Raw genomic sequence first — 25,648 nt, forward strand, 5'->3', positions numbered from 1 at the left:
TTTGAGTATCTCTTGCTGAGGCAGGAGAATAGGATCTGGAGGAGGGAATCTAAGGCCAATTTGTGCTAAATCAAGGAGAAACACCAACGTCTGACAGCAGGGAATCTGGGGTCAATTTGTGTTGACTTCCCAAAGCTGGATCAAAAGGAAAATACCTGGGGCTAGGGGCAGGGCATCTAAGGGCAATTAATGCAAATGTCCTAACGCTAAACCAAAATGAAAACCCTGTCTCCCCACACTGAGGAACCAAGGATCAAGGCTACTCTCCCTACAGCCCTCCGCCTTCCATCGCATCTCAGATGGAAGGGAGACTGCCCTGGATTGACCACAGGCCAAGCACGGGGCTATCCCTTCATCCGCATAGGGCATCAATTCAGCCTTTAATTAGCCATGGACCGAATCCTTCATCCAGATAAGGGGTAGCCAACAGGGGCCTCAAAAGGGGTACTTAAAACCCAGAAAACTTTGCAATTGGGCCCTTGGACCGCCTGCTAGGGCCCACTCCCACCCTGTGGGTGCTTTCTCGCTTTAATTCCTGCTTTTATTCCTTTATTGCTTTGTGCATTTTGTCCAGTTCTTTGTTCAAAATGCCAAGGACCTGGACAACTTACACTCCAGGCTCTCCTTCCGGGGACACTGCATCTATGCCTTTCTGACTCCACCCACCATACATCTGCTGCGACCGTACCCCAGATGCCAGGAGATAGCCACCCTGCCACCTCCCCAGAGTTGTCTTTCCTGTCCTGTTTTTTTGTAACATTTCTTACATTCTGTGGCTGTCACAGGTCTCTGAACATGCCCTTCTTTGAGCTGGTCAGGAAAAGCAGGTGGGGCTGGATTCTCCTTGGGCCTGGTGCTTCTGTTAATGCAGTGTTTTATGGTGCAATAGCTCCTATACTGCTAAAGCTCAGGTGGGGGGGCTAAGATGGGTCCCAGGCACTTTTTCAAACCCAGGCTCGAGGTCCTGCTCTCCACTCTCCACTCCTGCTCAGCACTTTCTCCTTGCATTTTCCTTCTCCGACTGTCAAGGCTAAGAATCGATAAGAAAATGAATGGACATGTGACAGAACCCCTGATGCCTCCTACCTTCCCTTTGGTGCCTGACTTGAGGCCAGGGATGCCTGGGGTTCAACCTGCTGTAGAAACGAATAAGTTCAGCTTGGGAGTGGGCCAGGAGATGGGCCTGAGGCACAGGCAGCCTGGCTCTGGGTGCCCTGGGTGCTTCCTAGCCTCTCTAGGACTCTCTACACCTACAACATTGGAGAAACGAAGACCTCAGGTGCAAAAGGAGGATGTACAAATTTTATCCTTATGGTTTCTGTTCCACTGAGCATTGATGTCTTTGCTGTAGATGGGCTTTTGCATGTTTATGTCACAGGAGCCGTTTGTGTCTTTAACCTGGGACTTTATTTGTACAACCAAGACATTTGTATTAAAGAGCAGAAAGTGAATAAAGAACTAAGCCATGGGAGAGTAGAAGTGGAAGCTGAGAAACCTCCTAGTGGACGATGAAGGGAACTCCTGTCCTCAAACCCACGAGTTCCCAGCCCCAAAGGCAGCCCTCAGAGACTGACACGCTTCTGGGAACTGGACAGCTCCTCTCGAAGCCTCTTTCCCAACCTGGGCCTGGCCTCTCTGTAGGAAGGTTAGCCCCAGCCTGGGAAGACCAAGGGGAGCCAACCCAGCATCATCCCATTAAAGACCCAGGACCCAACGTCACTGCCCCATCTTGCCAAGATGCGAGCTAAACGGCCACCACGAAAGGTCTCAGCCCAGGGAAAGTCCAGGAGCCAGAAGCGGAGGCATGGGTGGCATTTCCTCCTGGGTCCTCCAGCACACTCTGTGAAGTGCCCTGGGGGCAACGAAGCCTTCTCCCTAGCATTCCCGATGACCCACGAACAAGGTGCTCCCATGCACATCACACACAGAAGGGACCTGCAGCAGTGAAAAGCAGGCAGCTTCAGCAGCCAGTGAACTCTCCAGGGTCAAATGTGTTCCTTCTCTCATTTTTCCACATCACGCTCGTTACTGACCAATGTCTTTTTGTAGCAGGACACCAGAACTGTATTCTCTTCTCATTTGTAAAACCTGAAAACAACAGCAAGTTGTGAAACCACTTATTTTCAGGCAAATGATATTGAATTTCCTGTAGCAGAGACAAATGGCAGATGTGAATGCAGAATTCTACTCCAAGTGGACGGGCAGATGGCGGGGGGGTTTCTTAGTATGTTTTTTGCTGGTATGTTTCTAGGGCCCGTCTTAGTCATTAAAAAGATTAAGGCTAAAAAACAAAACAAAACAAAACAAAACAAAACAAAACAAACTGCAGCTCAAAGAACGGTAGCTTTGAATTGTGTTACTTCCTGTAGTACCTCTATGATAAGCTAAGAGAATCACAAAATTTACATCAAGGGGCCGGAAGAAATTAGCCTGTGGATGGGATGACTTTCTAAGGACAGTTAGAGGCTGGATAACATCTACCTCAAATCGCAACTCTGATCTGTGAGCACCAGGGGCTATTTCCTCCAGCCTGGATCGTGATAGCAAACCAGAGGTGGTTTTCAAACTTTTTTAAAGCCACAAACCCTTTTGTTCAAATGACATGTTACAGGTAAATGTAAGCCCAGACAATAGATGAGAGTACAGCTGTTTGAAATGAAGAGAGTCAGGGGGGTTCAGGATCCCCCCATGACCACCCAGAGCCCCTTCCCTGCCTCAAGCTGATCCTGGGCTTGCAAAAGCATGAGGTCCTGCATCAAGCAACCCCCAGCAAAACTGGCGTCAGATCACTGGGGAGCAAATTAAAATGAAGGCGTGGGGACAGACCACAGTTAGTACCCAGGGAGGGACTTTTTCTCCATGAAAGGTCACCATGGGAGAGATTTTGAACGAAACTTTTTTTTGAAATGGAGTCTCGCTCTGTCACCCAGGCTGGAGTGCAGTGGTGCAATCTTGGTTCGTTGCAACCTCCACCTCCTTGGTTCAAGCGATTCTCCTGTCTCAGCCTCCTGAGTCGCTGGAATTATAGGCTCCCGCCACCACGAAGGGTTAATTTTTTTGTATTTTTAGTAGAGATGGGGTTTTACCACATTGGGCAGACTGGACTGGTCTCGAACTCCTGATCTCAGATGATCCACCCGCCTCAGCCTCCCAAAGTGCTGGGATTACAGGCATGAGCTACCAGCCTTGAATGGAACTCTCTAGAGGTCTGGCCTGAGACAGCTACACTCAAGTTATTATCTCTTGGGTAGGGGGCAGCTTCTAAATCCAACACACGAGGTGAAAATTGCACATAACCAAAATATCGTTGAAAATTGCTCATAAAATCCAGCAGGCATGATTAAGCAACTCTCAGTAAGTATAAATATAATGTGTACAACAATGCAGAGCATATAGTAATGTGAATTATATGGCTGTTGCAATTTTAGAGTATTTAAAAATACATTTTGTGTGTCTGTTGTTGCACTTGCAGAGTTGAATTTACTGAAGTGACCTGAGCTTGTGCTCCAACTCCAGGGGTCGGGGGCCGCATGGTCTAAGGGTAATACCCCAGAGAGTCCTCACACTGACTATGAGATTGGCACTGTTAGCTCACTTTACAGATGAGAAATCCGAGGCTTGGAGAGGGGAAGTGACTTGCTGACTGTCACATGGTTGGTGATTGGCAGATGGGATTCAAACCCAGCTCTGTCTCCCCCTAAAGCCAGAGCTCTTGAGCACGAGGCCCTATTGCCCTCTTCAATTTAGAGGTGCTTACTTTTGCTCTCCCAAACATTTCCGTATAGAGGGGGTTGTTCTGAGGATCAAATGTAATTAATTGGATAGGCAGATGTGAAACAGTCTCTGTTTTGAGGAACAAAAATCTAATGCAGGAACGCTGCCCCCACTCAGGATGGCTTCCAATAGCCTCATGAAAGACCCAGGACCCAATGTCACTGCCCTACCAGGGCAAAGCAACTTGCAAAGATGGTGGCTAAACGGCCGCCACTAAAGGTCCCGGCCTGGCCCAGCAAAAGCACAGAAGCTTTCTCAGCTCAGTGGGCCCCAAGAGTGCTATGTGACTCTGCCAACTCCTGGGACCCAGGTGGGGTTGAGGGTGGCAAATGGGACAAAGGCAGCTCCTAGGGAAGAGAGCAATGGCTGGTGGAAAAGCCTGGTCTTCTAATCCGATCCCAGTAGGCTCTCCACTGATCTGTAGAATGGGGGTGATAATCCCTTATCTCACACAGGACCAAGGGGATGAAATAATAGGTGCATGCAAAGCCTGATTGCTCTCCTCAGGAGAGCTAACGATGTTCTTGAAATACATTTAAGTGATGGCTCAGGTTTTTGTTGTTTATTCAGGTCATCTCTTAGGTGCCTGAACTCTATCACCCCATCTATTTATACAATCTGATTTTTTTTTAGATGAGTTCTCTCTCTGTTGCCCAGGCTGGAGTGCAGTGGTACCATCATAGCTCACTGCAGCCTTGAACTCCTGGGCTCAAGTGATCTTCCTGCTTCAGCCTCTCAGCTGGGACTACAAGTGTGTAACACCATGCCAGGCTGAGTCTATGATCTTCTGAAGGTGAGTTCTGACTTTGGCTCCTTGCTGCAGTTGTAGGCTGCGAGCTGCAGCAGGGGCTGAGGAACCCAGGGCCACACCCAGGTCACATACTTACTGTTTCACGAAACGAAGCCGGGCTCTCCTCTGCCGGCCTGGAAGAGGAAAACAAGGGTGCCAGTCAGTGCGGGCTGTGGGTCACTGCGCTGAGCCCCAGAGGCCAAGGAAGATGGTCACAGGGGCAGCTGACACCTCAGCCTACCTCCCTGGTCCCAGATCCTGGCCCACTTTACACATTTTAATCCTCTTAATGCTCACTGAGAACCTGAGTTGGTTACTACTTTTAAGATCTCCATTTTATATACGGGGAAACTGAGATGCAGAGTGAGTGAGTTACTGGGTAACATGCCCAAAGTCATGCAGCTAGTAAGTGGGAAAGACAGAATTCAAACTCAGTTAATCAGCTGCAGAGTCTGTGTCCTTCAATACACCTGCTTGCCCTTCACAGCAGGTCAGTTGTGCAAGACCCACAGACAGCAGTCTCAGGCTAGGGCAACTGCATTCAGAGGATGAGCAAGATTTCCCATGGGGAGGTAGGAAGAAAACAGAGGCATATCTATTTACAGTTGTATCTCAGCCTTTATTACTTTTGATTTTTATTTATTTTTTAGGAATGGGGTCTTACTATGTTGTCTAGGCTAGACTTGAACTCCTGGGCGCTAGTGATCCTCCCTCCTCAGCCTCTCGAGTACAGGCACATGCCACTACACCCAGCTTACTTTTTATTTTTGAAGCACATTTAATAACATACAGAAAATATTAAATAAATACAGCCAAATGCTGCATTAACTTTATAATATTCAAATAGCTGTATTCACTTATTTAATATTTTATATGTTATTACATGTGCTTCAAATTATTTTACTGGTGAGGTCCTTCCTTGATCAAAAGAGTTTGCAGGCCAGGTACAGTGGCTCATGCCTGTAATCCCAGCACTTTGGGAGGCCTAGGTGGGTGGATCATGAGGTCAGGAGTTTGAGACCAGCCTGGCCAACATAGTGAAACCCTGTCTCTAATAAAAATACAAAAAATTAGCTGGGTGTGGTGGTGGGCACCTGTAATCCCAGCTACTTGGCAGGCTGAGGCAGGAGAATCGCTTAAAACCGGGAGGCGGAGGTTGCAGTGAGCCGAGATCGCGCCACTGCACTCCAGTCTAGGTGACAGAGCAAAACTCTGTCTCAAAAAAAAAAAAAAAAAAGAAAGAAAGAGTTTGCAAACTACTGAAATTTATGGGGTTCTTAGAATGGGGTACATGAACCCCTTTGTGGGGAACAATTTTAGGCAAAAATATGCACCTGGGTACATTTCTGTGGGAACAGGTCCATAATTTTTTTCTTTTCTTTTTTTGAGACAGTTTCACTCTTGTTGCCCAGGATGGAGTTCAATGGCACGATCTCAGTTCACCACAACCTCTCCATCCCGGGTTCAAGTTATTCTCCTGCCTCAGCCTCCCAAATAACTGGGATTACAGGTATGCGCCACCATGACCAGCTAATTTTGCATTTTTAGTAGAGACAGGATTTCTCCATGTTGGTCAGGCTAGTCTCGAACTCCCGACCTCAGGTGATCCGCCTGCCTCGGCCTCCCAAAGTGTTGGGATTACAGGTGTGAGCCACCGCGCCAGGCAAAGGTCCATGATTTTCATCGTATATTCAAAGGGATCTGTGACCTATAAAAGTAAAGAGCTACTGATATAGTTCATGCCCCTGCTGTCCCACCTGCCCATTTTATAGAAGTTCAGAGAGGGGAGGGGGCTTGCTGGAGGTGGCGCAGGTGAGCAGAAGAACCGGGGCAGAATCTGGGCTCTAGGCTCTCGGGCAGCCATGCGGAGCTCCCCTCTGGCTCCCTATCTTTCTTGTGAACCCAGTGCTGTGCAGAGCGTGGGGTGGGGCCATAGAAGGAGACAGTCCCATCTCTGGGGTGGCTGGGAGCAGCAGTCATTTCTGAGTTTCCTACAGCCTCATCAATATTGGTGGTGGGGAGAGGATTGCTAGCTTCTAGGAACACAACACAAACCCCACAGGCAATCTCTTCTGAGTATTGGAGTTTGGTCTCAACTGCTCACCTGAGTTCCCACTTACTGACACGTGCCATGTGCCAGGCACTTGGGTCAGGAATTTATAAACAGCGTCTTTGGGAGGTAGGCAATGTCCTACCCCCATCTCAGGCAGCTGAGGCTCAGAGAGACCAGGGCACTGGATCAGGAAACAGCCATGTTGCATTCAAACCTTTGTCTGACTCCAAGGACAGGGTGGTCTTTGGTTTTGGCTGTGTAGTCCCAGGCCAGAACTACCTCTGGAAATACCATCAGTTCTCTGGGGCAAACTCCCACCAGGTTGCCACCTGCTCTGCTTCCCTAGAGAAGAAAATATCCCAGGGACACTTCAAACAGCAAATAGGGACACCCCGATGACCCAAGAGGAGACAACTCACAGTACAGGTGGATGGCCACTCCCAGGGACACCAGCAGAACCAGGACGCCAGCCACCAGCAGGCTGAGGGTGATGGGGCTACAAAGTGGGCCTGAAAAGACACATGACATGTGTTCAACACTGAACATTTTTCTGCATGAGACACGCAGAAAAATACAAGGAGGGAAAAATAACTGGAAGCCCCACCTCCCAGAGAATACCACCATTTGCATTTTGATGTAATGTATTTTCAAGTCTTTTTTTTTTTTCTTTTTTTGAGACAGAGTCTCACTCTGTCACCCAGGCTGGAGTGCAGTGGCGTGTTCTCGGCTCGCTGCAACCTCTGTCTCCCGGGTTCAAGCTATTCTCGTACTTAGCCTCCCGGGTAGCTGGGATTACAGGCGTGTGCCACCATGCCTGGATAATTTTTGTATTTTTAGTAGAGACAAGGTTTTACCACGTTGGCCAGGCTGGTCTCAAACTCCTGGCCTCAAGTGATCCGCCTGCCTCAGCCTCACAAAGTGCTGGGATTACAGGTGTGAGCCACTGTGCACGGGTCTAGTCTTTGTATGCACTTTAAACATCTTTGAGATCATTTTTTTTTTTTTTTTTATATAAGACGGGGTTTCACCATTTTGGTCAGGCTGGTCTTGAACTCCCGACCTCAGGTGATCCACCCTCCTTGGCGTCCAAAGTGCTTGGATTACAGGTGTGAGCCACCATGCCCGACCAAGATCATTTTATATATATAATGTCATGTCCCACATCCACATTTTAAAGAAGTAGACAACTTTCATGCCTGGTAATGAGACTTTTACTATTTATTTTAAGAACAATTTTACAAGAAATAGCTGAATATATTTTCATTCTAAGAGATTTAATTATAGGATTAGAGCGCTCGCTGACATCTTTGCTCCTTCACAGAATTAATCACCATTGATAATTTAGTAACTTTCTCTTTCCATGCCTATGTAATTTTTATAGATTATATTACAATTTTTTTTTTTTTTTCTGATAGAGTCTCACTCTGTTGCCCAGGCTGGAATGCAGTGGCGTGATCTTGGCTCACTGCAACCTCCACCTCCTAGGTTCAAGAAATTCTCCTGCCTGAGCCTCCTGAGTATCTGGGATTACAGGTGCCCACCATCATGCCCGGTTAATTTTTGTATTTTTAGTAGAGACAGGGTTTCCCCACGTTGGCCAGGCTGATCTCGAACTCCTGACCTTACGTAATCTGCCTGCTTTGGCCTCCCAAAGTGCTGGGATTACAGGCACGAGCCACCATGCCCAGCTTGCCATTATTTTTATCTCTCATTTCATAGTTCAAAAAAAAAACCACACAAGATTAAAAGAGATTAAATTATATGCCCAAGGTCACCCAGCTACTAAAAGGCAGGACCATGGTGTGGACAAAGATCCTCAGTTCCAAGCCCCTGCAGGTCACACCTCAGCTGCATGAGGGCATGAGCGGTATGGAAGGGAAGGGAGCGGGCTGCTACATGGGAGGGAGCCCACTGTCACTAGAGGGGAACAAGCCAAGGCTGGATGGCTGGGGTGTGGAGAAGATTCACACACTGGGTGGGAGACTGGATGAACAGCCCTTCTGAGATGCTGAGGGCATCTGTCGGGCTCAATCTCACCTCCTATTTGTTCTCCCAACCTGAATGAACCTCAAAACATGGTGCTAAGTGAAAGAAGCCAAGCATAAAAGACCCCATGGTGTACGATTCCACTTCTGTGAAATGTCCCACAGAGGCCAATATGCAGAGGCAGAAGATAGATTAGTGGCTGCACAGGGAATCTTACTGGGGTGATGGAAACCTTCTAAAATTAGATTACAGTACTGATTGCACAACTCAGTAAATTTACCCAAAATCGTTAAGTTTGTATGCTTAAAATGGGTGAACTTTGTGGCATGCAAATTATATCTCAACTAAATTTTTAAAAATTATAATGGAGGTGGGTGCAGGTTGCAGGGACGTACAGGGCAGCAGGGCTCCCTCCTGAGGAGAGGTCATGGTTAAGAACACTGTGGAGGCCGGGCACGGTGGCTCACGACTATAATCCCAGCACTCTGGGAGGCTGAGGTGGGTGGATCACGAGGTCAAGAGATCGAGACCATCCTGGTCAACAAGGTGAAACACCATCTCTACTAAAAATACAAAAATTAGCTGGGTATGGTGGTGTGTGCCTGTAGTCCCAGCTACTCGGGAGGCTGAGGCAGGAGAATTGCTTGAACCCAGGAGTTGGAGGTTGCAGTGAGCCGAGATCGTGCCATTGCACTCCAGTTTGGGTAATAACAGCGAAACTCCGTCTCAAAAAAAAAAAAGAACACTGTGGAGGCCAGCAATATAGCTATAGGTCTCCTCTGAAGCACTGTCTCCCATCCAAAATGTGACTCTCCAGGAAAAGCTGCTGCCACAAATAATGTGCTTGGGTAAGGGACCATTGGACAGAGCCACACCACCGACGCCCCCAGCCCAGCCTAGCCTTCCTTATCGTGCTCTCGCCACTCAGCTCCTGAGCTCTGGATCTCAGCAACCTGCTCCCGAGTCAGTGGTTTAGAAATTGTCCCCCAGCACTTAAGGGTGTTGTCTCAGGAACAGCCCTAAGCCTCAGGGGCAGCCCCTTCTCAGTGGCCCCATCATTCATGATAACAGGCTCTGAGGTCTGTGTGGATGCCCCATAAACTCTGAGTGCCTGCTGTATGATTGCATCTCATTTAATCCTGCATCCCCTTTAGTTGGGTAAGCATCCTCATTTTACAGATGAGGAAACTGAGGTTTAGAGAGGCTGAATCACCTATTCAATGTCTCACGGGACAGGCAGTGGTAGACAGAGATTCAGACCTAGGCCTGACTGACCTGCCACTAGGCTACACTGACTCGGGGCTGGTCTCCTCAAAACAACCTCCACCTACTTTCCTCACACCCATTCCCAGCCCCACGCCACTTGGCCACCTTCACACACATCTGGGTTATTCTTAATAACCTGTTAATGTTTGGTTTGCATTTTGCCTTGGGATTTTACTGAAAGTTGGTATAAGAAATGATGCAAGAGGCCGGGTACCATGGTTCATGCCTGTAATCCCAGCACTTTGGAAGGCTGAGGTGCGTGGATCACCTGAGGTCAGGAATTCAAGACCGACCTGGCTAACATGGTGAAACCCCATTTCCACTAAAAATACAAAAATTAGCTGGGCATGGTGGCAGGTGCCTGTAATCCCAGCCACTCGGGAGGCTGAGGCAGGAAAATCACTTGAACCCGGGAGGTAGAGGTTGCAGTGAGCCAAGATCATGCCACTGCACTCCAGCCTAGGGAACAGAGAGAGACTCTGTCTCCAAAAAAAAAAAAAAAAAAAAGAAATGATTTAAGAAATCTGAAGACCTTTGTTTTCCTCATTATTTATAAAAGTACAACTGAGTTTGCCGTCAGTCAGCGGTCCTTACACGAAGATGAACAGAGCGGATTGCTCCTAGAGTTTAGCACTAGGATGAAGGTTTCTTCGTGTGGTGCCAGGTTGTTTCTTTCTATCAGCAGGGTTGGGGTGCCATACAACTTGGGGTCTTCCCTTTGTTTAAACTGATGTTGCTGGGTTCTCCAGAGCTGCGGCACACAGCCGGTTTTTCACCCTCATCTCGTTGGCCCTATTGTATTTGCACTTTATATCCTTTTTACTGTAGTCTGCCTGATATCCTTTAGGTGAAGGGGTTAGGACGTGGGACTTTGTAAAACAAGGTCACTCTTAAGCTTTGTAAGACTTTACCCTTCTGTGTGCTGGTTCTGATTTTCCTTTACCGTGACCTCATGTGGCAGCAGCTTCCCACCCAGGTCTCCCAGATCCTATTCGGTACCCTCCTCGATGCTTTGTGGTAGTTAAAATATTTAACACGAAGCAAACCGAGCACACGGGCAGCGCTCGTGGAGCTGCTTGTGGTTTGTTCTCTGGGTAGCGGCAGATGGTACTTTCTGTTTGTCACCAGTGACTTTTGCTGTGCTGAGAGCAGTATTTTTCCAGAAACACATTTGGGCTGATGGGTTTAAGGAAAGAATGTGTGTGTGTTGGGGGGTGCGGGGGGCATGTGTGTCTGTGTGTGTGTGTCTGTGTGTGTGTGTGCGCGTACATTCCAGCCGAGGGGTCTGGCGTAGCATAGAGAAGCAAATGCGCAACCCCTCACTGCTAAATTTGACTGGCTTAAAAAATAAATAAATTAATTAATTTTAAAAAAGAGAAGCAAATGCGTTCATTTGCAAACAAACATGTATTTATTAACAAACACATACTGTGTACTAGGTCCTCTGTTAGGCAGTAAAACTGATAACTTTGTTTTTTTTGAGACAGGGTCTGGCTCCGTCACTGAGGCTGGAGTGCAGTGGCAGGATCTCAGCTCACTTCAATCTCCATCTCCCAGGCTCAAGGCATCTGCCTCAGCCTCCTGAGTAACTGGGACTACAGGCTTGTGCCACCACACCCAGCTAATTTTTTTATATCTTCATAGAGACAGAGTTTCACCATGTTTCCCAGGCTGGTCTCTAACTCCTGTCCTCAGGGCGATCCACCTGTCTTGGCCTCCCAAAATGCAGGGATTACAGGTGTGAGCCACCACGTCTGGCCAAAAGTGGAAACATTTAAAGTGCTGGTCTTTTGAGTGGATTTTTTGTTTCTTAATAGCTTTATTGAGTTATAATTTACATATCATGTCCCCCTGTTTAAAGTGTACAATGTTATAGTTTTTAGTGTATTCATGAAGTTGTGCAACCATTACCATAATGTAATTTTATTTTTATTTTTATTTTTTATTTTTTTGAGACGAGGTTTCACCATGTTGGTCAGACTGGTCTTAAACTCCTGACCTCAGGTAATCCACCCACCTCGGCCTCCCAAAGTGCTGGGATTACAGGCGTGAGCCACCGCGCCCAGCCACCATAATGTAATTTTAAACGTTTAAATTCCCTTAAAAAGAAACCATATACCCATTAGGAATCACTCCCCATTTATTTCCCAAGCCCCTAACCTTAGGCAGCCACCAATCTACTTTCTGTCTCTACAGAGGGTCATATGCTGGACATTCTGTCATCGTGGAATCATATGGTACATAGGTTTTTGTGACTGGCTTCTTTTACTTTACTCTTTAGTATAGCCAAATAATATTCCATGATAATAAATATACCAGACTTTGTTAATCTACTCATTATCTGGTGGATATTTGGGTAGTTTCCACTTTGGGCTACTATGAATAACGAAGCTGTGGACATTTGTGTGCAGGTGTGTGGGTGGACATCTCCGCCATTAAGCTTTGTCCAGTGACAAGTTACAAGTCTGTCTCCCACGAGACCGTGAACTGCTGTCACACTCAGTGTCCTTTCTGACCCTAGCTCGGGCCGGGGAGATAGGCCCTAGTGTCAACATTTGGCAAGTGCCTGGGGAAGGAAGGAGGGGAGGGAGGGAAGGCAGGAGGATGTCTGCCTTGCTTCTGAGGGTGCAGAGGGTTAGGGAACTCACCCTTCCGGGTCTCTGGCCTGGGTAACCGGCACACTGTCTTCTTGGGGGTGGACTTCTTGGTGGGCTGGGCAGTGGTAGGAAGGATATCAACTACAGAAAGAAAGCAAGACACATATCTTATCCAGGTGAACACCAATTGGATTCAGAGACAAAACTTTGTCTTACGGCTGAGAGCGGTGGCTCATGCCTGGAATCCCAACACTTCCGGAGGCCAAGCAGGAGATCACTTAAGCCTAGGAAGTTGAGACCAGCCTGGGCAACATGGTGAAACCCCCTCTCTACAAAAAATAAAAATGTTTAGCCAGGCATGGTGGCACATGCCTGTAGTCCCAGCTACCCAGGAGACTGAGGTGGGAGGATTACCTGAGCCCAGGAGGTCAAGGCTGAAGTGAGCTGTGATTGTGCAACTGCACTCCAGCCTGGGCAACAGAGCAAGACCCTGTCTCAAGCACAAATGAGTGAACAAACAAACAAAATTTCTCTTACATCCAAGTACTGAAGTCCTTATGACTGTTCCCCAGGCTGCTACGGGGCTTCAAGGTCACAGAGCAATAGCATGTTTGATCTGCTTTCTCAATTCTTAGATGTTGAGAAATGGGTGGGGGCCTGGGGATGAGGTTCAGCTTGGTGTCCTGGAGAGAGGAAGGCTCTGGGGCCACACAGACCTGAGCGGAGCCTACATCCCTGATTTTCTTTTATTTTTTCTTTGAGACAAAGTCTCGTTCTGTAGCCAAGGCTGGAGTACACTGGCGTGATCTTGGCTCACTGCAACCTCTGCCTCCTGGGTTCAAGCAATTCTCCTGCCTCAGCCTCCAAAGTAGCTGGGATTACAGGTGCGTGCCACCTCACCTGGTGAATTTTTTGTATTTTTAGTAGAGACAGGGTTTCACCATGTTGGCCAGGCTGGTCTTGAACTCCTGACCTCAGTTAATCCACCTACCTCAGCCTCCCAAACTGCTAGGATTACAGACGTGAGCCACCATGCCTGGCCAACCTACACCCCTGCTTAACCACTATGTGACTTGGGACAAGTCATAGCACTTTGCTCTGCCTCAATTTTCCCATCTGCTGAAATAAAGATAACTGCCACCTCCTTCTTGGGATTATCATGAGAATTAAAGGGACAGTGTGTCCAAAAAAAAGGTTCAGTAGACGTGGCTCCACCTGGATGAAGACCTTGAGCCCCAGGGCTGGATCATCCAGCCCTTGGCACAACCAGCCCCTCCACCCAACTTGGCAATCCCTGAGTACATGCAGGAAGCTCATGGAAGGGAGGGGTGCCGTTTTCTGCATGTATAGTACCACGCAGGTGTCATATTTGGGGATTTGTTTTCCTTCTCAGGTGGCCCAAAAATAGATATATAATATCAGAGCTAGGGGAACTTTAGTCTCAAACTTTAATTTCAAAGTTGAATGCCAGAGTTAAAATTTCAGAGGTGAATGCCAGAGAAGAGAAGAGCTGTCCCTGCTGCCCCAAGTGGTGAGTGCTGCGTTGGGACCCCACGCCCCTGTCCTGACTCCTGGGTGGGTCACTCCTCTCCTTCATTCTAACCCAGTGAACCCTGCTGAAGTGTTGGGAGCGGGCCAGCACCCAGAGCAAAGGAAAACACCTGTGGCTTTGACGTCTGCTGGTGATGAGGCGGGCACTGCCAGCCACAGAGTCCAACCCTTGCCTTTGTGGATTGAGGAAAAAGATATCCCTGCACTGATTTTCTGCTAAATGGTAGGAGAGGGACTAAGAAGACACCATCAACTTAAGCTCTAGAGTCGGGGGACAGGAAAAAAAAGAAAGAAATAAAAGAAAAAATTCAGACCAGGTGCAGTGGCTTACACTTGTAATATCAGCACTTTGGGAGGCTGAGGCAGGCGAATCACCTGAAGTCAAGAGTCTAAGACCAGCCTGGCCAATATGGCGAAACCCTGTCACTACTAAAAATACAAAAATTAGCTGGGTGTGGTGGTGCGTGCCTGTAATCCCAGCTACTTGGGAGGCTGAGGCAGGAGAGTTGCTTGAACCCGGGAGGCGGAGGTTGCAGTGAGCTGAGATCATGCCACTGCACTCCAGCCAGGGCAACAGAGTGACTCTGCCTCAGAAAAAAAGACGAGGGTGGAGACAGGCAGGGGCAGCCCGCAAATCAGTCATTTTTGGGCTGGCATCTTCTGTATGAAATTAAACATTTTAGTCCCTCACCTCTCTGAGCCTCATCTGGAAAGCAGAGAGAACACGATCTGTGTGTCTGCTTCAAGACACTAATGGGAAGAAGCAACCAGAATGAACGTTCACGAAGCTCCAACCATGTGCGGGGAGCAGTGCTGAGCCCTTCAGCATAAGTTTACTGAACACAACAACTTTTGGGGCAGGCACTGTTGTCCCCATTTTATCCAGGAGGAAGCCTAGGCTCAGAGAGCCAAAATCATGTGCCCAAACTTAGCCACTGGCTGCAGAGCCAGGATCTGCACCAAAAGGCCTTGATTCTAGGACCCGTGCCTCTCGTTCTGCCATACTACCTCACGTGCAAAGGTTTTCTGACAAAAAGTTGAACACTTTAGGTCCATCCAAGGCCCTCGGTCATCAGAGTGCCGAGGGCAACTATTGTAAGAGGAAAACTGTCACCAGTAGGGTCCTGGAGAGCATGCAGGGAGCCTGGCCCTCTGCTGGGTGTGTTACCTCCTTCAGTCCTCATGGCCCTAGAAGTAGTTCTGTTTGACTTATTTTCTACTCCAGGAAGTGGGGACATCTCTCAGCTGGTCTGTGGTGAGCCCAGAGGGGAGCCAGCTCTTTGGGCCCTCAGTGCCTTGGCTGGGCACCACAGCCTGGGTCTGGTGGGGGACTCAGGTGGGAGACTGTTCTGTTTTAATTTCTTCTTGCCTAGAGCCAGTTCCCCCTGGATTCCTCTTGAACCCCCAGTTTAATCTCTCCCTGTCTGTCCTTAAAAGGAGCAAAACTAGGCTGGGTGCAGTGGCTCATGCCTGTAATCCTAGCACTTTGGGAGGCTAAGGCAGGCGTATCACAAGGTCAGGAGATTGAGACCATCCTGGCTAATATGGTGAAACCCTGTCTCTACTAAAACTACAAAATATTATCCGGGCGTGGTGGCACATGCCTGTAGTCCCAGCTACTCGGGAGGCCGAGGTAGGAGAATCACTTGAACCTGAGCCAAAATTGCGCCACTGTACTCTAACCTGGGCAACAGAGTGACACTCCATCTCAAAAAAAAAAAAAAAAAAAAAAAGGCCAGGCGTGGTGGCTCAGGCCTGTAATACCAGCACTTTGTGATCAGCACGCTTGATCACAAAGTCAGGAGTTCAAAACCAGCCTGGCCAAAATGGTGAAACCACGTCTCTACTAAAGAAAAAAAAAATTTAGCCAGGTGTGGTGGCAGGTGCCTGTAATCCGAGCTACTTAGGAGGCTGAGGCAGAGAATTGCTTGAACCTGGGAGGCGGAGGTTGCAGTGAGCCAAGATTGTGCCGCTGTACTCCAACCTGGGTGACAGAGTGAGACTCTGTCTCAAACAAACAAACAAACAAAAGATTAACTGGGCATGGTGGCTCATGCCTGTAATCCTAGCCCTTTGGGAGGCTGAAGTGGGTGGATCACTTGAGGTCAGAGTTCAAGACCAGCCTGGGCAACGCATTGAAACCCCATCTCTACTAAAATACAAAAAATTAGCCTGGTGTGGCGGCATGTGCCTGTAATCTCAGCCACTCGGCAGGCTGAGTCAGGAGAATTGCTAGAATCTGAGAGGCAGAGGTTGCAGTGAGCCAAGATTGCACCATTGCACTCCAGCCTGGGCGACAGAGCAAGACTCCATCTAAATAAATAAATAAATAAATGTAACAAAACTTTGAGCCCATGATATACTTAAGGGCCTGAAAAAGGCCCTGTCTTTCCCAAAACACTTTCTCAACCATCCCAGCTTCCTCCTCTAAAGGCCTTTCTTGGATGAGAAGGTGGGTTCTGGCTCTGAAGCTGGTCTGGTTACAAGCCCTGGGGAGAAGCAGGTCTGGTCGCAAGCCCTGGGGAGAAGCAGGTCTGGTTACAAGCCCGCGTTTTAGGGAGACATTGCCATTCCTGCGGTGCTGGGAAGGGTCTGGGGTTTGGAAACACAGAGGCCAGGAGTGAGTGGGGTTGGGTGGAGGTGGTGGGCTGCTCTAGAAACTAGCTGTGCTTATTCCACCCTCCACCATCTCAGATGCTGAAATCTCATGAGTGGAAAGGTGTGGGGCTTACAGAGACAAAAACAATCAGCCAAACCCAAACCCCAAACCCCAAACTCCCGAAGCCCATTTTTCAATACAAAAATCAGGCTGTCATGCCGGCAGGTAGCAGCGGGGTAGGGACCCGGGCTCCTTGGGTTTCTGTTTCCAGGTGTCCAGGGCGAAGGGCCGAGCCGGGGAGTAGGGCCGAGCCGGGGCCTAGGGCCGAGCCGGGGCCTGGCACGCCGGGAGCAGGAGGGCTTCCGGCAAAGCCTCGTGCACTCGACTGGCAGGCGCTGAGGACTGGCGCCGGTCGCGTTCCTGCCCCCGCCTCTGTTGGGCCCCGCCCCGTGCTCGCTGCCGGGGGTTTCCATGGTGATGGTCAACAAGCCTCAACTGCCTCTGCTATAACTGCCAAGTTCCCCGCGTTCCACCCTCCTCTAGGTGCTCTGAGGGACGACCGGTGTTCCTGATGTGAGAGCGGGAACGTAGAGACTCGGAGGCCGAGGTTGAGAACAAAAAGATGCACCTGGACTTTCCCCGGAGCCCTCTGCGTGGTTGAGCTTCGGTGGAATTTCGGGGCTCTTAGCTGCCAGCAGCGCTTGCCTGATAGCAACAGAAACCAGTCCCGCTTGCCTCCGTGCCACAAAAAAGCCGCACCCAAGATCACCTGACACCCATCCTGTCAAGTGTCCATGATGCTGGGCCCTGAGGGAGGTGAGGGCTTTGTGGTCAAGCTCCGTGGCCTTCCCTGGTCCTGCTCTGTTGAGGACGTGCAGAACTTCCTCTCTGACTGCACGATTCACGATGGGGCCGCAGGTGTCCATTTCATCTACACTAGAGAGGGCAGGCAGAGTGGTGAGGCTTTTGTTGAACTTGGATCAGAAGATGATGTAAAACTGGCTTTGAAAAAAGACAGGGAAAGCATGGGCCACCGGTACATTGAGGTGTTCAAGTCCCACAGAACCGAGATGGATTGGGTGTTGAAGCACAGTGGTCCCAACAGTGCCGATAGCGCCAACGACGGCTTTGTGCGGCTTCGAGGACTCCCATTTGGATGCACAAAGGAAGAAATTGTTCAGTTCTTCTCAGGGTTGGAAATCGTGCCAAACGGGATCACATTGCCTGTGGACCCCGAAGGCAAGATTACAGGGGAAGCATTTGTGCAGTTTGCCTCCCAGGAGTTAGCTGAGAAAGCTCTAGGGAAGCACAAGGAGAGGATAGGGCACAGGTACATCGAGGTGTTTAAGAGCAGCCAGGAGGAAGTTAGGTCATACTCAGATCCCCCTCTGAAGTTCATGTCCGTGCAGCGGCCGGGGCCCTATGACCGGCCCGGGACCGCCAGGAGGTATATTGGCATTGTGAAGCAGGCAGGCCTGGAGAGGATGCGGCCCGGTGCCTACAGCACAGGCTATGGGGGCTATGAGGAGTACAGTGGCCTCAGCGATGGTTATGGCTTCACCACCGACCTGTTCGGGAGAGACCTCAGCTACTGTCTCTCCGGAATGTATGACCACAGATACGGCGACAGTGAGTTCACAGTGCAGAGCACCACAGGCCACTGTGTCCACATGAGGGGTCTGCCATACAAAGCGACCGAGAACGACATTTACAACTTCTTCTCTCCTCTCAATCCTGTGAGAGTCCATATTGAGATCGGCCCAGATGGAAGAGTGACAGGTGAAGCAGATGTTGAGTTTGCTACTCATGAAGAAGCTGTTGCAGCCATGTCCAAAGACAGGGCCAACATGCAACACAGATACATAGAACTCTTCTTGAATTCGACAACAGGGGCCAGCAATGGGGCATACAGCAGCCAGATGATGCAAGGCATGGGGGTGTCTGCCGCCCAGGCCACTTATAGTGGCCTGGAGAGCCAGTCAGTGAGCGGCTGTTATGGGGCCGGCTACAGTGGGCAGAACAGCATGGGTGGATATGACTAGTTTTGTTAGGAACATTTGAGTTATTTCAATCAAATTTTACACAGGCAGCCAACAAGCAGTTAAGAGCAGTTATAATAGAGGAAGCTGTGGGACCCATTTTGCACCATGAGTTTGTGAAATCTGGATTAAAAAAATTACCTCTTCAGTGTTTCTCATGCAAAATTTTCTTCTAGCATGTGATAATAAGTAAACTAAAACTATTTTCAGCTTTTCTCAATTAACATTTTGGTAGTATACTTCAGAGTGATGTTATCTGAGTTTAAGTAGTTTAAGTATGTTAAATGTGGACCTTTTACACCACATCACTGAACACACTGGGGAGACGTGCTTTTTTGGAAAACTCAAAGGTGCTAGCTCCCCGATTCAAAGAAATATTTCTCATGTTTGTTCATTCTAGTTTATATTTTCATTTAAAATCCTTTAGGTTAAGTTTAAGCTTTTTAAAAGTTAGTTTTGAGAATTGAGACACAATACTAATACTGTAGGAATTGGTGAGGCCTTGACTTAAAACTTTCTTTGTACTGTGATTTCCTTTTGGGTGTATTTTGCTAAGTGAAACTTGTTAAATTTTTTGTTAACTAATTTTTTTTCTTAAAATAAAGACTTTTTCACAAAAAAAAAAAAAAAAAAAAAAAAAAATCAGTGGACCTGCCACGAGAAGGGATGCTTTGGCTTCTTGCCTGCAATACTGCCTGCCAGGTTGGCATGAGGTGGTGGGGCATTGCTTTGGTTTGTGTCTTCCTAATCATGCCACTGTCCCCTGCTGCCCCTGCACTTCCTCACGCTGAGTGGTCTAATTTCTGGGTCTAATTCCTTGCGGCTTTTAGTGCCTTCAGGTGAGCAGGAAGCAGGGCAGTGGGAGCCCAGCAAGGGGTTGCCCCCACCCCCATGGGGCTAAAGCCACAGCCAGGCTATGAGGGTTACTGCCACAATCCCTCCCCACCCATAGCTAAATGCCTTCTGTCCAATACGGTGGCTACTCGCCACAGATGCTGCTGAGCACGTGAAATGTGGCCAGTCTCATTCGAGATGAGCCATATGTTTTGGATAAAATGCTCATCGAACACTTGGTATGAAAAATGAATGTAAAATAATTCAACAATAATTATATTGGTTACATGTTGAAGTGAAAATATAGTTAATAAGTTAAATAAAATATATTATTTAATTTTACTTGCTTCTTTTTGTTGTTTTAAACATGACTTAAAAATTTTAGAATTCCATCTGTGGCTAGAAATATGTGCCTGCTGGACTTGCTGACTTAAGTTACGGGTCTGCAGCTTCTCATGGTGCATACATTGTGTCATTTGACCCTCTGCAGCTTCTGAGGGTCATGGAGGCCATCAGCAGCCCCATGACACAGAAGAGAACACTGAGGCCCAGGGAAGGAAGCACGGCAAGTTTGCAAGCAGAGCTGAGCCTGGCTCAGTCTCCTTACTACATTCAACTCAGGTGTGAGTTCGAGTGATAGGCCCTCACAGAGAACATGAGGTCATCTGTCCCTCCACTGCCCCTAGAAATGCTCTCACTGGGTATGTCAGGGCAGTGAGGGCCTCCTTTCCCTGTGTGAACACTCTGTGGGGATTTCTAACACCACTATAAGGCCAGGGGACTCAGCCCAATCCAGCTGTAGCTTCAGATGTCCCTGATGTGGCCTGAAGGGCAGCACTGCCCTGTCCCCATGTCCCCAGGCATGATGCCTGGCCTGGCGCGGTGGCTCACGCCTGTAATCCCAGCACTTTGAGGCTAAGGCGGGTGGATCACTTGAGGTCAGGAGTTGGAGACCAGCCTGACCAACATGGTGAAATCTCATCTCCACTAAAAATGCAAAAAACTGGCTGGGCGCAGTGGCTCATGCTTGTAATCCCAGCACTCTAGGATCTGCTAAGGCAGGCAGATCATGAGGTCAGAAGTTTGAGACCAGCCTGGCCAACACAGTGAAACCCCATCTGTACTAAAAATACAAAAATTAGCTGGGCATGGTGGTGGGCACCTGTAATCTCAGCTACTCGGGAGACTGAGGCTGAAGAATTGCTTGAACCCAGGAGGCAGAGGTGACAGTGAGCCGAGATCGTACCACTGCACTCCAGCCTGAGTGACAGAGCTAGACTCCGTCTCAAAAATAATACTAATTATTATTATCTGGGTGTTGTGGTGCATGCCTGTAATCCCAGCTACTCAGGAAGCTGAGGCAGGAGAATCACTTGAACCTGGGAGGTGGAGGCTGTAGTGAGCCAAGATCACAACACCGCACTCCAGCCTGGGGAACAGAGCAAGGCTCTGTCTCAAAAAAAAAAAAAAAAAAAAAGGACAATGCCTATCTCTAACTCTGACCTGTCTCTTCCATTTTCACCTTATTCCCATCTGAAGTGGTTAGGTAACGGACTACCTTCCAGGGTGGTTGGCAGCATTAAGCGAGCTAACTACGTAAACACTTGGAGGTGCTTGGCTTGGGTAAGTCTCCACATGCACTTTCTGTTACTTTAGCAGCAGTGCCGTTAGTTACGGCTGCAGAGTGGGGCGCACTGAAGCATGGTGGTCCCAGTGCCTGGCACACAATCAGTGCTGAGTCCTCATTAGTAGCATTGAGTCTGCTTCTTACCCACACTCAGCTGAGTTCCCGTCCCGAAGATCAGACTGGGGCTCCCGATGACCATACAGAAGTAGACGCCACTGTCCGCCAGCTTCACTCTCATGAGATTGAGAAAGAACCAACTTCCATCCCGAAACACAGCTATCTTCTCCTGTTCCACCCCTTCACTGTGGACGGTCCCTTTTGAGGAATCCCAGAAGGCCAGGAACTCATGATGACTGTCACTGCTTGGGGCCTGGCGCTGTCGCAGCCAGTAGATGCGTGTGGTACTGGAGGAGATAGCCTGGCAGGACAGCGTCACCATTTGGTTGGTTTGCACCATTATGTACGCAGGGGTCTGCTGGAGGACTGAGCTGCCACGGAGAGCTAGGAGAAGCCAAGAACAGAGACATCGTATATTTTCCCAGCCACAGCTGCGGGGCCTCACAGTCACACTGAGTCAAGTGTCAAAGGAAAAGCCGTGGAAAACCTGCCCAATTACTGGGTTCAGGGGCTGTGTTGAGCACAGCTGGTGGCTCCTGGGCTCAGAGTTCACATACCCTACCTCCCAGGAAATCATCTGGAAGGCAGGTGTTTGCTAAGTTCAGCTTTACAAAGGCACAAGGGAGGGAGCTGCCATTTGTTTATTGTGTATTTATATGCCTGGCCCTTGCATAAATGATCTCAATCTAGCCTCGAACCAACTTAGGAATTTTTTTAAAGTCACGGGTTCTTGTTACGTTGCCCAGGTTGCAGTGGAGTGGCTATTCACAGGCACTATCGTAGTACACTGCAGCCTTGACCTCCTGGGCTCAATCTATCCTCCCACCTCAGCCTCCCAAGTAGCTGGGACTATAGGCATACACCACCACACAAGGCTGGCTTCAGGACTGTTAATCTTCATTACACAGAGGAGGAAACTGAGGCATAAAGTTACTTGTTCAAAGTCCCACTTACAGTAAGTAAGTGGTCTAGGATTCAAACTCAAGGATTCAAAGTCTGAAGCCAAAGCTGGTTGCCTTTGACCTCCTCTGGCTGCCACTGGAGGTATAACCCTTCAGTAGGCTACTAACTGCTGAAGGAGACCCAGGACAGGCTGGGAGAGGAACCCAGAATCACAGCAGAGCACGTGGCTGGTCTGTCCATTGCTGGACAGTGAGGACAGACAGCAAAAAAGAGTTTACTATCCCGTGGTAGGCACAATTACAGCCCATGACCCCCCAGCTCAGCAATTGACGGGTCACTGGACCCCCATTCCCCAGTGGAAGGACAGACAACCCAGAAGCAGGGCTGAGAGTTCATCTTAGATTCCAACGAGAAGCACCTCGCAAGCGGGGGCTTGTTCATGAGGAGCCAGAGCAGGACTCACAAACCTGGCCCGGAACCCACCCTCTGCCCATGCCTGCTGTGAGACCTCAGGCTGGTCGCTGAACCTCTGTCTTCTTATGAAAGGAGGGTGACTTGGTGCTCTTGTCCTGACTGCCTCTGAGGGTTGGAAAGAAATGAAATGCTGTCCAAAAACGCACACTGCAAACTCTACGGCCATGTACACAGGTAAATACTGTCCGTGTGTCTCGTATCACAGGGGTGTTGTTGGAAGTAAATTAAATCTCAAGGAGAAGAATCAGAATGGGTTCCATTCACACCAAGGCTGCACAGCTTCCAACATACACAATCTGACCTGGTGAGCTTTCATTTTGGCTGTGGAGCGGAGGGAGACATTGCAGGCCAGGGCAGAGATGCAGGAGTGGGGAGGCACAGAGAGGACCCAGACCTGGGCAGGCAGAGGGGGCCAGAGGGAGTGTTTGTGTGGCCAAGAGGAGCTGGCTTACTGAGCAGCTCATGTTTAAAATCCTGCCCACACTCGTGGCTTAGACTCCGTGGCCCCTTAATGGCTTTCTCCAACACGGATGAAATGAACTTCTACTTTTTTACTTCGCTCCTGGACCACTCCGAGCTTTCACTTGCATCAAGAATGAAATGATAGGGATGGGTGTGGTGGCTCACGTTTGTAATCCTAGAACTTTGGGAGACTGAGGCAGGAGCATCACTTGGGCCCAGGATTTTGAGACCAGCCTGGGCAACATAGTGAGATCCTGTCTCTTAAAAAATTATTAAAAAATAAAAATATAAACAAGAAAGAAGTGATGCCTGGGCACAAGTGGCTGCTGGCCTTCCTCTTTTCTCCCCAAACACCACACTGCCTTTTCAGCAGAGCAGGGGTTTTTCCTTGTTTCTGGTCACTGACTTTTTGTGGGAGTCAACAAGAATCAGTAATGCCAGTTTATTGAGCTGTGCGTGGCATGGTGCATACCTTGTGTCATTTGATCCTCAGCAAATCCTGTGGGGGAGATACTGTTTTACACCCATTTTCCCCGTGAGAAAAGAGAGGCTCAGGGGCCGGGCGCAGTGGCTCATGCCTGTTAATTCCAGCACTTTGGGAGGCCGAGGCAGGTGGACCACAAGGTCAGGAGTTTGAGATCAGCCTGGCCAATATGGTGAAACCCTGTCTCTACTAAAAATACAAAAAAAAATTAGCTGGCTGTCGTGGTGCATGCCTATAACTCCAGCTACTCAGGAGGCTGAGGGAGAATTGCTTGAACCTGGGAGGTGGAGGTTGCAGTAAGTCGAGATCGTGCCATTGCACTCCAGCCTGAGTGACAGACTGAGACTCTGTCTCAGAAAAGAAGGAAAAAAAAAGAAAGAAAGAAAGAAAGAAAAAAGAAAGAAAGAGAGAGAGAAAGAAAGAAAGAAGAAAAGAGAGGCTTAGGAAGGTTAAAGACCTGCTCAGGGTCACACAGCCGGCATGTGGTAGATTCAGATTCAAACCCAGCTCGTGGGACCCCAGAATCTGACTTTGAACCACTGAATTGAGGAAACCCACAATCCTCTCCTGGATGGTGGTTATGTGCTCATGAGCACACAGTGGGGCTGCAAGTAAACAGATGCCTGAAGACCTTTCAAGAAAACCCAGAAGCGACTCCTCTAAGAGCAAGGCCTGGGCTGTGAGTGTGCATTTCCTGTCCTGGCTGAGGCACATCGGCTCTTCCCAGGGCCCACTTGCTTTTTGTGCTTTAGGGACTGAATACTCAGGGTCATGGCCAAGTCCATGCTGTGCACTGGACAGGGAGCCAGGCCTCACTGCATGTTGCCCTCCATAACTCAGGGATTTCGTTCTCAGAGGGACCTGTTTCTAGATCCACCAGTAATGACTTTAGTGCTCTGGACTGCCTGGGCTCTTTCTACTTATGTATGACATTGCGCTCACTGGGCCAGAGCCCAGGGCTGGCAGGCCTTGTCACCCCCTGACAGGATGACCAGCTTTGGGCTTTTTGGGCACGAGAGCAAATCTACCAGTTTGGTCAGTTTTCCAGGTGTGTGGAGGCTTCTTCCAGAAGGCAGTCTGGCTAGGTTTACTCAGAAGGACAATCTAGACGCCCCATTCCAACTCCAACAACCCAACCTCCAGCCTGCTTCCCAGAGAGCCACGCTACCCATGACAGCCAACACCTGGAACATCAGGGAGAAAGGGAGCCAGAGGAATCACCCTGCCGCAGCCCTCCGAGAACTGGGAGGGCCCGATGCTTGTCAGATTGTACTACAAACACTTCCCCGGAAGTAATAAAATGTGTCCCCAGGACGCTCGGCGTGCACCACGGGTGGGGCTCCAAGACCAGAACTGAGCCCTGCACCTTCCTGGGAGCACATCCTGCGGGGACCCTGGGCAGGGACCCGTTTCCTTCCCCTCGGGACCTCTGGTGTCCGTCTCTTTCCTTCCCTCTCTCACTGCCTCCCCTTCTCCTGGGTCCAGGCTTTTGTGCGGAGGTGACCTAAGACCAGGGACTCTCCGGTCCCCTGGATAATGCGATCCGGGGCATTTTATTTCCACCCTTACGGATGGTGCCTGCCAAGCCGCCTCCCGGGCGCCCCGCAGCCGCGCGTTCGACGCTGCACCCTGCCAGGACCGTGGCCAGGACAGCCACTTCTCACCTCCCCGCTCAGGCCCCCGGAGCGCAGACGCTCGGTCAGCCCGCGCGCCGCCCGCCTTACCTGCCAGCTGCGCGGCCAGGAGGAGCCACATCCGCGGCCGCATCGTGGCGCGCCCGGAGCACCTGGCCCCGGGGGCTCGGCGGAGACAGTCGCGGCTGGGGTGGGTGAGGAGCCGGGCCGGGCGGGGCGCCCCGGGTCGGGGAGCTGGTGGGGCAGTGGGGAGGGCGGGACCGGGCGCGGTGGGGGCGGGAGTCTGGTGTTAGGGACCGCGAGGTCTCCGCCCTCACCCTCCTCGCCTTGCAAAGGCCTTGACTGCTTTTCCAGGGCCCACCAGGACCCTCTGCTTTCCTGAAAGGAGGCGACACAGCCGGCTTGCCCCAGGCAGCTGCATGTGTGCCATGGCCTCCTGCCCCGGGAGATGCTCTGGA

At 49.6% G+C, this 25,648-nt stretch overlaps 2 protein-coding genes across 2 annotated transcripts; one reads left to right on the forward strand and one right to left on the reverse strand.

The window, feature by feature from the left end:
• Positions 1-1,365: 1,365 nt before the first annotated feature.
• On the reverse strand, positions 1,366-25,386 carry CD8B (CD8 subunit beta). Its single transcript, XM_012472955.3, has 6 exons — positions 25,281-25,386; positions 21,261-21,617; positions 12,518-12,607; positions 7,037-7,126; positions 4,662-4,698; positions 1,366-2,088 (listed from the first exon to the last, which is right to left on the reverse strand). The coding sequence occupies exons 1-6, from the start codon at positions 25,321-25,323 to the stop codon at positions 2,076-2,078; spliced, it is 630 nt and encodes a 209-aa protein (XP_012328378.1). The 5' UTR covers positions 25,324-25,386; the 3' UTR covers positions 1,366-2,075.
• LOC110568655 (heterogeneous nuclear ribonucleoprotein F) lies at positions 17,205-18,803 on the forward strand. The gene has a single exon (XM_021672633.2). It carries the CDS (start codon positions 17,411-17,413, stop codon positions 18,656-18,658), a length of 1,248 nt encoding a protein of 415 aa, XP_021528308.2. The 5' UTR covers positions 17,205-17,410; the 3' UTR covers positions 18,659-18,803.
• Positions 25,387-25,648: the final 262 nt, after the last annotated feature.

The sequence above is a fragment of the Aotus nancymaae genome, unplaced genomic scaffold (assembly GCF_030222135.1).
Source record: "Aotus nancymaae isolate 86718 unplaced genomic scaffold, 86718_ANA_hifiasm-v0.15.2.pri h1tg000017l, whole genome shotgun sequence".
NCBI lineage: Eukaryota > Metazoa > Chordata > Mammalia > Primates > Aotidae > Aotus > Aotus nancymaae.